Source organism: Salmo trutta, chromosome 14 (genome assembly GCF_901001165.1).
Source record: "Salmo trutta chromosome 14, fSalTru1.1, whole genome shotgun sequence".
NCBI classification, from domain to species: Eukaryota; Metazoa; Chordata; class Actinopteri; order Salmoniformes; family Salmonidae; genus Salmo; species Salmo trutta.
Genome location: NC_042970.1, coordinates 46055454 through 46068519, shown reverse-complemented (window position 1 = coordinate 46068519; position 13066 = coordinate 46055454). Strand labels below are relative to the sequence as shown.

The 13066-nt window shown below is 42.6% G+C and overlaps 1 protein-coding gene and 1 pseudogene across 1 annotated transcript; one reads left to right on the top strand and one right to left on the bottom strand.

Moving 5' to 3' along the window:
• Positions 1-73: 73 nt before the first annotated feature.
• Positions 74-7205, bottom strand: LOC115147823 (protein ABHD14A-like; annotated as a pseudogene).
• Positions 6584-11165, top strand: LOC115208236 (zinc finger protein 91). The gene is made up of 3 exons (XM_029776123.1): positions 6584-6799; positions 7875-8096; positions 8234-11165. The coding sequence occupies exons 2-3, from the start codon at positions 7889-7891 to the stop codon at positions 10669-10671; spliced, it is 2646 nt and encodes an 881-aa protein (XP_029631983.1). The 5' UTR covers positions 6584-6799; positions 7875-7888; the 3' UTR covers positions 10672-11165.
• The last annotated feature ends 1901 nt before the right edge of the window (positions 11166-13066 follow it).

Below are 13066 nucleotides of genomic sequence, written 5' to 3'. Positions count from 1 at the left end.
AATACATAACTGTTTTCTGAAGTCCTATTAAAAGAATTTGAGCACAATAACAGCACAACTCAAATAGAGGACATGATTTTTTATGCCAATTAACTTTTGAGGCTTTTATTTGTTGTCCAATGAAAAACAAAATCACCTATTATGTACAAGTTCATTATAAAATAAGTAGTAGTCATTGTCATAACAAAAAAATGGAACGGAGTTTACTTTTCTGGTTGAAACAGCTTTCCACAGATTTAGCAGATACAACACCTTAATTGGAATGATCACACAGGACCCACGCTTGTTTTAGTTTTCTGATGCAAAACATTTTGCTATGGTGTGCACTTAGCTCTCTTTTAACCTCTTTATCATCATGTCAACTGATTTTTTTAAAATCATGGAGCCAATAATGGTGCCTGCAGAACAATAAATACTTTGAATGTGCATATACTGTACTAGATGCTCAACTCAAGCCTATTCAAGGGTTCTCCTTGCCTTTAAAGAGCAAACTTATTTTAGAGTTGCTTTCTATTGAACGGGATGTTAACAAAAGCATCGTAATGGAAGCAATTCCACCGGGGTGACTAGGGGGGTAATTTATCATATCAAAGCAGCCTTTGCCCTATTTTCCCAGAGGACTACTTTCCCATATCTGAATTGCATAACACTCCTCCGCTTCCACGCAAACACAACCCTGTATCGCTCTTCTTTCCCACAATCTTTCTTCTCCACTCACTCCAGTTTGCTGAGAAAGTCTAACAGTGATTGGTGGAACTCCCTAGGTTTATCCATGTAGCAGTCAGGGCGCGCCCCCATCCATTTTCAGGACTGAATGGTGTAGGAGCTGCATGAGGTTCTTGTGGGACTGGGCCCCCAGGTTGGTGTCCAGTCCTCCAAATACAGAGTGTGAGTCTGCATAGGGAGATAGAAGCAAGCAGGGATCACAATACAATATATTAGTGGATGGCTGAAAAATTCAGGTAACTTTCCCAACATTTTCCCAAAATCCCAGTTGGAAGATTCCTGGAATCAGGACGGAATAAATAGGAAATCCGGGAATCCTCCAATCGAATTTTGACACCTTACATTAGTGTTTTAATGTACATTCATGAACAGTATTACTTTCAGACTAGAGTAAAAAAAAATAGGGATTAAATTGACACAACAATATCATAAAACAAAGAGGGCATGCTGTTCTCAACAGATAAAAACAGACTGTCTGTCATTGTGCCAAAGCATTACACATACTTGTAGCTTCATTCTGCAACCTAGTGGTCATTTTGCATGGATGCACAACATAAACAGGTCAGTTATACAGTGGGGTGCAAAATTATTGGATCCCTTGAAACAGATGAGAAAAAAAATACTATAAAATAAATACAAATACTGAGCTATATTGTGTGCAAAAACATTTTTTATATTATAATATTTTATACTAATACAATTGCGCAAAGATATAGATTTTGTTTAACAAGTAATACAAAATACATTTTTAAAAAGATAGGGGTCAAACTTTTTTGTTCCCCTGTTTTAAATACTCCAGCACCCTTCCTGGCGAGAATAACGACACTGAGCCTTTTTCGAAAATGTTTAATGATTTTATGAGAACACATGGGAAGGGATCTTAGACCATTCTTCCATACGTAATCTTTCCAGATCCTTGATATCCTTCGTCTGCGCTTATGGACTGCCCTCTTCAATTCAAACCACCGGAAAATACCTTGTCATCCGACTGCAAAATATGGTGGTAGATCTTTGAAATTATGTCACCAGCAGAATCTGAGATAGAACTTAGAAAGTAGACAGATTTCGCTTTATTGGTTGAGAATGTGCATAGATTTCTCAATAGTCTGAAAAGCAGCAAATCAGCTAGAGTTATTCTCGCAAGGGGAGGGTGTGGGAGTATTGAAAACAGGAGATCCAATCATTTTGACCACTATCTTTTTTTAGATTTTATTTTATTATGTGTTAAACAAAATCGCTTTCTCTGAGCAATTGTATTAGTATAAATATCTGTTTTCATTTTTTGTGTGCATGCAATATAGCTCAGTATTTGTATTATTTATTTCGTACAGTCTTTTTTGCTCATCTTGATCAAGGGATCCAATCATTTTGGACTCCATTGTCTAACTTTTTTTTACATGTAAACAAAACCTGCATATCCTTAGCAGAAAAATATCAAATCTTAATTACTGATAGAGGTGCTCTGTAATTCAATTTCATTCTGAATAGAGTTAAAACACACAAACTCAGACTGGGGCTACGGGGATGAAGCCGTGGAGCTGGTGTTTCGTGAGGAAGGGGATGGAGCAGTGGCCGCTCATAGATGGGCTCAGCAGCACCGTTGTCCGGACGCCCAGCGCCTCCACAAACCTCCCTAGGAGGTCCACCCGGTGCTGATCCGTCTTCAGAGCATCCGAGTCTGGAGAGTTCCCAAATCCTGGCGGGAGGGAAGGATTTAGAGAAAAAGGGAGAGCTAGAGAGGAGAAGAGAAAGCAACTGATAAAGCGCTATAAAAAAAGTGTGAATAAACATCTGTGGAATTCAATGAGAACCCATGATTCTAACTGGCTATCAGAGGAGGCTGGTGGGACTGACACTGCCATCAGCATGACGCAAGAGGAACCGTGATTCGTCGGACCAGGAAATGTTTTTCCACTCCTCAATTGTCCAGTGTTGGTGATTGCGTGCCCACTGGAGTCGATTCTTCTCGTTTTTAGCTGATAGGAGTGGAACCCGGTGTGGTCGTCTGCTGCAATAGCCCATTCGTGACAAACATAGACGAGTTGTGCGTTACGAAATTGCAGTTCTGCACACCACTGTTGCGACATTATGTCTGTTTGTGGCCCGCCTGTTAGCTTGCACAATTCTTTCCATTCTCCTTTGACCTCTCTCATCAACGAGCTGTTTCTGCCCACAGGACATCCGCTGAATGGATGTTTTTTGTTTGTCGCACCATTCTCTGTAAACCCGAGATACTGTTGTGCGTGAAAATACCAGGAGGGCGGCCGTTTCTGAGATACTGGATCGACGACCGTACCACACACAAAGTCTCTTAGGTCAATTGTTTTGCCCAGTCTTGCCGCTGACCTCCTCCCTATAGGTTGTCTCATCGTCATTGGTGATCAGGCCAACCACCGTCGCGTCGCCAGCAAACTTAATGATGGTGTTAGAGCCACGCATTTGTGGGTGAACAGGTAGTAGAGGAAGGGACTAAGCACGCACCCGGAGGGGCCCCCTCACCACCAGGGGGCGGCTCGTCAGGAAGTCCAGGATCCAATTGTAGAGGGCGGTGTTCAGTCCTAGGGTCCTGAGCTTAGTGATGAGCTTTGAGGGTTCTATGGTGTTCAAAGCTGAGCTGTAGTCAATGAACAGCATTCCCACGTAGGTGTTCCTCTTGTCCAGGTGGGAGACGGCAGTGTAAATTGCAATATAGATTGTGTCATATGTGGATCTGTTGGGGCAGTATGCAAATTGGACTGGTTCCAGGGTGTTTGGGATGATGCCGTTAATGTGAGCCCTGACCAGCCTTTCAAAGCATTTAATGGCTACAGATGTGAGTGCTACGGGGTGATAGTCATTTAGACAGGTTACCTTGGTGTTCTTGGGCACAGGGACTGTGGTGGTCTGCTTGAAACATGTAGCTATTACAGACTGGGTCAGGGAGAGGTTGAAAATGTCAGTGAACACACTTGCCAGCTGGTCACCGCATGCTCTGAGTATACGTCCTGGTAATCCATCTGTTCTCATGCATGGTTCAGTGTTGCGACCTTAGAAGGAATTTAGCTCGTCTGGTTGGCTCGCGTCAATCGGCAGCTCGTGGTTGGGTTTCCCTTTTGTAATCCGTGATAGTTTAGGGGTATATACGTACGATCACTGTGGGGACAACGTCGCCGAAGCGCTTATTATTGAAGCCGGTGACTGATGTGGTAAACGCCTCAATGTTATCGAATGAATCTCGGAACATATTCCAGTCTGTGCTAGCGAAACAGTCCTGTAGCTTAGCATCCGCTTCATCGGACCACTTCCGTATTGAGCGCGTCACTGGTACTTCCTGTTTGAGTTTGTGCTTGTAAGCAGGAATCAGGAGGATAGAGTTATGGTCGGATTTGCCTAATGGAGGGCGAGAAGAGCTTTGTATGCATTTCACCTGTAGTTGCACAGGTGACATGCTGGTAAAAATGAGGTAAGACGAATTTCAATTTCCCTGCATTGGAATCACAAGCTACTAGGAGCGCCGCCTCTGGATGTGCATTGTCTTGTTTCCTTATGGCCCTATACATTTGGTACATACATGAGTGCAGTCTTAGTGCCAGCATTGGTTTGTGGTGGTAAATAGACAGCAACGAAGTATATAGATAACTCTCTTGGTAAATAGTATGGTCTAGTAAGTTCATCATGAGGTATCCTAACTCAGGCGAGCAGAACCTAGAGACTTCCTTAACATTAGAGATTGCGCACCAGCTGTTCTTAACAAAGAGACACACACCTACCCCCTTAACCTTTCCCCGAAGCTGCCGATCGGTCTTGACGATGCATAGAAAAAACAGCCAGATGTATATTGTCTATGTCGTTGTTCAGCCACGACTCAGAGAAACATAGGATATAGTTCTTCAGGTCCCGTTGATAGGAGAGTCTCGAACAGCGCTCGTCCAGTGATTGTACGTTCGCGAATAGAACGGAGGGTAGAGGCGGTTTATTTACTCGACGTAGTCTCGTCAGGGAGATCGCTTGTTTGCGTCTCTTGCGCCGTCTCTTCCTCTTTCGAGTCCCGGGATTAGGGCCTGGTCCAGGATGAGTAGTATATCCACAGCTGCCGACTTGCTGAAGTAGAAATCTTCATCCAAATTGAGGTTAGCGATCGCTGTTCTGATGTCCAGAAGCTTTTTTTCGGTCATAGGAAATGATGGCGGAAAATATTCTGTACAAAAAGTTGAGAACAGAGTAAAAAAAAAAAATGGTAGAATTGGTCAGGATCCGGTAACACGGCAGCTGTCCATCTCTGCAGCGCCATCTTCAACAACATCTTGAACACCACCGTGCAGCCCATTAAAGCTCATTTAAGGGGCCTTTGACTGCATTTCAGCTAGAGTATCATATTCTCAGGCTTGGATGTGATCGGTGCTCGTACCTAGCAGGTCAACAGCCAAAGCCTGGTATCCGTTAGTGGCCAGCAAAGCCAGGGTGCCCAGTTGCACCCAGGTTTTGGATGAGAAGGCTTGGCCATGGAGAAGGACCACTTGCAGCCTGTAAAGTAAAAGCAACCAGGTGTTTAAGTAACTGTTTTTCTCAGCCCTTTCTCACTACTGTAATCCATTTGCATAGGGTAACCATTATTCAGTATCTACAGTGCATATTCATCAACACATCCTTTAGGTCGCGAGTTAGCCTAAATCTTATGTACATGCCACAATTTCAACTTCTAAGTTTTCAGATAAGAGGTTGCTGGGCTATGCCTAGCCATGACACATTACTCCAAAGACAAGTCATTTACAATTGTGACATCTTTATATTGCCCAATCGGCTATGTCCTATGAGGAGAGATCAGACGTGTGAATGTCTAACAGTTTTCAAGCTAGTTTTTTACTGCTGCTGATGGTGACTTCCCTCACCTGGGACCAGCTCCATTGATAGGCAGAGCTTCCCTGGAGAAGAGTGGGGCCCCCGGGTAGCTGCCCCGTGCGGATGGATGATCTCAACACGTGTGTATTTCCCACCGTGAAGCATGGAGAAGAAGGTGTTATGGTGTGGGGGTGCTTTGCTGGTGACACTGTCTGTGTTGTTTTTTACACTAAACCAGCATGGCTACCACTGCATTCTGCAGCGATACACCATTCCATCTGGTTTGGGCTTAGTCCCGCTATCATTTGTTTTTCAACAGAACAATGACCCAACACACCTCAAGGCTTTGTAAGGGCTATTTTGCCAAGAAGGAGAGTGATAGAGTGCCACATCAGATGACCTGGCCTCCACAATCCCCCAATGTCAACCAAATAGAGATGGTTTGGGATGAGTCGGACCGCAGAGTGAAGGAAAAGCAGCCAACAAGTGCTCAGCATGTATGGAAACTCCTTCAAGACTGTTGGAAAAGCACTCCAGCTGAAGCTGGTTGAGAGGATGACCGCTTTGCACACTCTTGGCATTAAGGCAAATGGTGGCTATTTGAAGAATTTCAAATATAAAATACATTTTGATTTGTTTAACACTTTTTTGGTTACTACATGATTCCATGTGTCTACAATGTAGAAAATAGTAAAAATAAAGAAAAATCATTGAATGAGTAGGTGTTCTAAAACTATTGCCCGGTAGTGTATACCAAAATATGATTACGTTCTGATCACTTGAACATGTATTCACATGACTTGATTCATGAAATGTGTAATAAAATAATAATGAAACCGTAACCCCATGCGTCCAAAGTAACCTAAATATAGTACCATATCAAAAACTCACATTGTAGACAAACACGTCCCGAAGATTCCCGAACAGCACTTACCCTGCTGTTTGCAGAAGCAGATATATAAAGTGTGTTTCGAATAAATAATTTCGAAAACGAATTATTATTCTGCGTTGTTTTCGTTCCAAGTCAAATCAAGGTACATTTAAAAAATATATCAAGTTAATGTAGCTGAGAAACAGGTATCAAATAATTAGCTAATTATTAACAATGACATCTACAAGATCTAGTAATGATAACGTTCTTTTATATCGACCAAATCTAGCAATTGTTTCTAATCGAACACATTTGTGGGCTGCACAACAACATGGCGGGGTAGCTACTGCAGATAGAGAACGGAGTGACTCGATGTTGTTTTAGGTTTGTATCTGGTAAATTAGTGAATTTATTAGCTATCGTGCGCTCAGGTTCTCTGCGGAAGTTTGGTATTTTATTAGATAGTTACTCACCTTGAAAGTAGTCTAGTTGGATTGAAAACTGAAACAATGGTTCGTTTTTTTTAAAGCCAACATCCGCGAAGTTTAGCCACAGCTAGTTAACCTAGATAACCATCCAAATAACATGTAAATTAAGTCAAACCAAATAATGTAGTTAATTTGGCCATGACTGCATTTGAGATCTAGCCGGACGACACACACTACAATATTTCCCGCTGCGCTGTCGTTCGCTAACTAGCTACCACAAGTACATTCATTTCCAATGGAACGCTGCGATTGCCTTGCGAACGTATACGTCAAAATGTATACGTAGACGGCTTGACAGACATGGTAGTAGAAGGTGAATGGTGAACTTTTGCTGCACACATATCCAGATGATGCTGCATACCATTTTGCACAATAACACTGTCGGTATGATCGAGGCGACACACTGTCATTGCGCAAAATGGTATGCAGCATCATCTGGATATGTGTGCGCAACAAAAGTTCAACATTCCCATTCTTCTGTCACCATTTCTGTCAAGCCGTCTACGCATACAATTTGATGTATACGTTTGATAAATCCAACATATGCACCAGGTACCAAAACGAAAATTGATGTTGGTGTGATCGTGGCGTTCAACTTCATTGTGTTATGGTACACCAGAAGTACATTTAATTTCCAATGGAATGCTGCGTTGCAGAGGCAGTTGCAGTGTGTTCTGTGTGATGCATACAAGTTGGATTTATCAAAAGTATGCGTACACGGCTTTACAGAAACGGTAGCAGAAGGTGAATGTTGAACTTTTGTTGCACACATATCCAGATGATGCGACATACCATTTTGCGCAACGACGCTCTAGGTGTTATCGAGGCGTAGCGTTTGGCTGGAGCAAGGAGTCCGAGTAGCCAGGCAATTTGAGGTCCCCCAAACACTTGCATTCTGCTTTATCTAACATCTTTAAAGAGATAGTTGTTTGTAGAATTATGTTGTGTGTGTGTGTGTATTGTGCGCTCAGGATAAGACGATAACATGGAGTCCACTGATTTGGAGAGGGAGGACCCTCCTAGCTCACTATCTGGATATGCCAATGGTGAGATCATGACCTTGGAGATCTCAGACGTCTCTCCAGACTTGCTTGTTCTCGAGGTAAAGGACAGCAACCTACCTGAAAGTATCCATGGCAGCCTGGACATGGAGATGAATGCTGACTTTCATGAGGATGATGATGATGGGCATGGTAAGAGAAGGCAGCAAGGCTATTGGGTTGTGGGTTAGGCTAACTTGCGATTAACTGGGTTATTGACTGTTATTTAATTCCTTAAAAGGTCAAAAGCATTTAAAACGTTGTCCTTGTTGCTTCTGTCTTTTGTAAAGGTTTTGCAAATGTGGAACTCCAGTTCTTTCCCTGTGATGCCTGCGAAGCCTCCTTCACTAGCGAACCAGAGCTGGAGCAGCACTTCATAAGCTCTCATTCAATATGTGATGTAGCAAGTGAGAGAGGAAGACAGAAGGCCAAGTCAATGGAAACCGAAGGTGTCTCACCCCTGCACACCTGCATGACTTGCGGAAAGGTGTTCAAATATCTAACTTCATTCCGAAAACATGAGGAAACTCATATCAAAGCCCTGTACACCTGCAAGACTTGTGGGAAGGAGTTTAAATACCTAACTTCGTTTACAAAGCACAAGGGCACTCACGTTGTACCAAGAACGAGAGGAAGAGGAAAGGGTAAGTCGATCAAAGCAGTTGGCCTAAGTGTCAATAAGAAAATGAAAGGCCTTCACACCTGCAAGCACTGTGGTAAGGAGTTCAAATACGTAACTTCTTTCATAAAGCATGAGAAGACTCACAGGATCATGATAACCAAAAGAAGCAGAAAAAAACGGAGGAAACTTTCAACTTCCAAGATTATTATACGTCTTGAAGGCAATAGGAAAGATGCCACAGAAACTCATATAAGGGCCAACAAGAAAATCAGGAAGAACAGCGAAGATACTAAGGATCAGAATGATCAGGATGCATGTATTTTAATATCCTCCGCTGAGCAGCAAACGCCTGACACTAAACGTTCTCCTCCATTTCCTTGTCTGGACTGTGGGAAGATTTTTACGTTTTTCAAATCTTACCAAAAACACCAGAAAAGACATGCTTGGGCACAGGGCAAAAGTGAAGGAGTGCCTCCTAAACAGAAGCACGGACCAGAAGCGAAAGAAAATATTAGATGTTCGGTTTGTGGTAGAGCGTTCAACAAGCAAACAACTTGCACCAAGCACCAGAACACTTATCATCTGAAAAATAACTTGCATAAAAACACAAACGCTTTAACGTGCTGTGAATGTGACCGCCATTTTGAAAAGGCAGATCTTTTCCAAAAGCATAAGTGCTTCCACCTGCGTAAGCATGTAAAGGCTTTCATAGAGGCAGGTAGGGTGAGCCAAGATGGGGATGTTTTCTATTGTCAACTCTGTGTCCTACAGCTCACCAGTGGACTGGAGTTTGAGAATCATGCCAGGGACATACACCCGGACCAATACCGCAAAATCCTTAAAGCGGTTGGTAATATCATTAAAGACACCTTGAAAGGCTTGCAGACACGAAGGGTTGACAATCAGTCAACAAGTCAGGAGGAACCTGAAATAGACTTAAACAGTGTAGGAGAGACGGAGGAAGATGGATCGCGACAATTCATTTGCAAGAATTGTGGGGAATATTTCATATATCGGGTTTCGTTTACATTTTGCGGGAAGTGTTTAAAGGATCGCAAAGACCGCAGGAAAGCATCCAAGGTGTACCACTGCGAGGAATGTGGCATACACTTTGGCCGAAAGGATCACCTGAAGCGCCACAGCTATTCTCATTCTGGCAGTTCCTTTGTCTGTTCCGATTGTGGTGTTAAATTCAGGGATCCGGGAGAGTTGCGTACGCACGAAAAGACTCATCAGGTGAGAAACCACGCCTGCCAGCGGTGTGCGAAGCGGTTTGAACAGGAAGAGGAATTGATGTTGCATCGTGAAGTTGCTCATCCTGAACCAGGCGGTTATACATGCCACCGGTGCGGCAAGACATTTAGTACAGTGAAAAATCTGGGAAAACACAGAATGATCCATTCGGATAAAACTCCCCATGTCTGTTCAAATTGCGGTACGAAGTTCAAGAGGCGAGAGCACCTGAGGCGGCATGAGAGCCTGCACACCAACGAGAAACCTCACCTTTGTCATTGTTGTGGGGATACATTCGGGCGGAAGGAGGACCTTAACACCCACCTCGGTAAAATGCACATCATATCAAGACATTTTCTTTGTAAAGCTTGTGGGACAAGTTTCAAGGACCGTAACGCTCTCAGGAGACATAGGTATCACGCTCACACTAAGGCTGGCAAGGTGTTCCAATGTGAGGCGTGTGGCCTAAGCTTCGGTCGGGCGGATCATCTGAAGCGCCACCAGCACACACATTCCACTGAAAGACCCTTCTCGTGTTCAATGTGTTACAAAGTATTCCACCGGGCAGACAACCTCAAGAAGCATGAAAGAAATCACAGGAACAAGTGGTTGGAATACCTGAACGCTCACCGCCACAAAACGCCCAAGCAGGAGAGCAGAATTTCTGAGAGCTCCAAGTGGAAACTGCGTCGCTCTGAAGCATCTGCCCTACTAAAGCTTATCCAGAGTCACTCCAAGCAGCAGCAACATACCTGCTACATTTGTAAAAAGACTTTCAGAGGAATTTACTATCTAAAGAGGCACCGTCTACTAAACTGCTGTGTACAAAGAAATAAAATGATGGATTCATTCCGATATGGAACTGTTAAATAACCTACTTTGTGGTTGATAACCTGACAGATTTAGAAGTGAAACTTCATTTGATTTCGTAGAACTCGTTGGTGTGTTTTTGTATATAGTGAGCTGTAGAGCTGGGACGATAAACTGAAAATGGTCGACACTGACCACACCGATCGCTTATCGCAGGCATTTAGCTGATATCGTTCATTTAAGATAAGTAGCCTATACTAGAGAAATGTGACGTTTGAAATGAAATACGTTTGCTAATATGGGTGATTGTTAATGGGACAATTGATTGTTAAAACCATCAAACTAGGAGAAGTAGTACTAAACGATCATTTAAAAAAACGGTGGTGCACATCGTTATAAACTTGTCGTGCGATTTTATCGTTATTGCATCAGTTCAGGCAATTTATCGTGATATGGATTTTTTTTGGTCCATATCGCCCAGCTCTAGTGAGCTATGGCTTGCTGTATCTTGTATTGTCATTCATTTTCACAATGAAAATTATAACATCAAAAATATTTATTTTATCTTGTTTCCTGTATCATATACCCCCCCCCCCCCCCCCCCCCATTCATATCTCCAAATATCCTTCAACATACTGGAATTGTTATTGTAGCAGTTAGGAAGCTTGCATGCATACTTTGTAGTATACCGTAAATTCCGGACTATAAGCAGCAACTTTTTTCCCACGCTTTCAACCTCGCGGCTTAAACAATGACGCGGCTAATATATGGATTTTTCCCGCTTTCGATTATTTTCTCCAAAAAAACATTCTGTGACGTGCTCAGTTTTTTGGCGGCATGAAGCTTTCATTAGACCAATGAAATTGCCGAACGGGTTAAGGTCAAACAGTGACGAGAGCAAGAATGAAAACGATCCAATATCGGATGAAGCAATTCTGAGGCTATTCAACTCCGACACCGAAGGAGATGACTTCAGTGGTTTCAGTGCACAGGAGGAGGAAGATAGTGACCAATGACTTTCTTGGTAGGCTACTGTTTACTGCTAATTTTTTATTTTTTGTTACAAGCCGTGCTTCGTTAAAGCCTATTTATTTTTGTTACAAGCCGTGTTTCGTTAAAGCCTGTGTAAAGTTAATTTGTTACAATGTACCGGTAGGCACCTGCGGCTTATAGACATGTGCGGCTTATTTATGTTCAAAATAATACTTTTTAAAAAATTCAGTGGGTGCGGCTTATATTCAGGTGCGCTCAATAGTCCGGAAATTACGGTAGTTCTTACTCTTTTGTATTACTTTGAAAGTGAACAATGAAACACATGTCGATTACATACAAAAAAACATGGTGTAATAAAGAGGAATCACTGTCCTTTCTGTTCCAAAGTGTCCACATGGTGGAGATCACAGAGCATTGTTGTGGCCCAGGCTTCTATATTAAGGAAACATTAGACGAGGACGGTATTGTGTTCATCCCTCACCATCCACAGATCGGACATGTCACAATATCTTTGTTTTTCCCCTCTTAAAAAACTGGTTCAAGAAGGGTACAGAAAATGTCCCCAAAAAGTAAGGATACATATTTTCCTGTGAATAAACACGTGTTATATTCCGGGAATAAAGATCCTGTGAAAAGCCTAAGATTTAAATGGCTTTAATTACAATATGTTGCCACTGACGTTTTTATTTTTGTTTGATAAAAAAAATAATAATAATAATAGCAGTCTTGCAAGCATTCATATACTGAACAAAAATATAAATGCAACATGCAACTATTTCAATGATTTACAGTTCATTTTAGGAAATCGGTCAATTGAAATAAATTCATTAGGCCCTAATCTATGGATTTCACATGACTGGGCAGGCACGCAGCCACTTTGCAGCCAGACCCAGCCAATCAGAATCAGCTTTTCCACACAAAAGGGCTTTATTACAAATACTCCTCAGCACCTCAGATGATCCCGCAGGTGAAGTTGGATGTGGAGGTCCAGGGCTGGCGTGGTTACACGTGGTCTACGGTTGGTTGGACGTACTGCCAAATTCTCAAAAATGTTGGAGGCAGCTTATGGTAGAGACATGAACATACAATTCTCTGGCAACAGCTCTGGCGGACATTCCTGCAGTCAGCATGCCAACCGCACGCTCCCTCAACTTGAGACATCTGTGGCATTGTGTTGTGTGAGAACTGCATATTTTAAAGTGGCCTTTTATTGTCCCCGGCACAAGGTGCACCTGTGTAATGATCATGCTCCTAATCAGCTTCTTGATATGCCACACCTGTCAGGTGGATGGATAATCTTGGTAAAGGAAAAATGCTCACTAACAGGGATGTAAGCTTTTTTGTGCATATGGAACATTTCTGGGATTTTTCCTTTCAGCTCATGAAACATGGGACCAACAAGTTACGTTTATAGTTTTGTTCAGAGTATAATCTATTGATTTATGGCATTCACATCTTGTCCACA

Excerpts from the sequence above, each read along its gene's own strand:
- LOC115208236 (XM_029776123.1), top strand. The coding sequence starts at position 7,889 with ATGGAGTCCACTGATTTGGAGAGGGAGGACCCTCCTAGCTCACTATCT. Across the intron at positions 8,097-8,233 it reads GGATGATGATGATGGGCATG|GTTTTGCAAATGTGGAACTC; the intron begins GTAAGAGAAGGC and ends TCTTTTGTAAAG.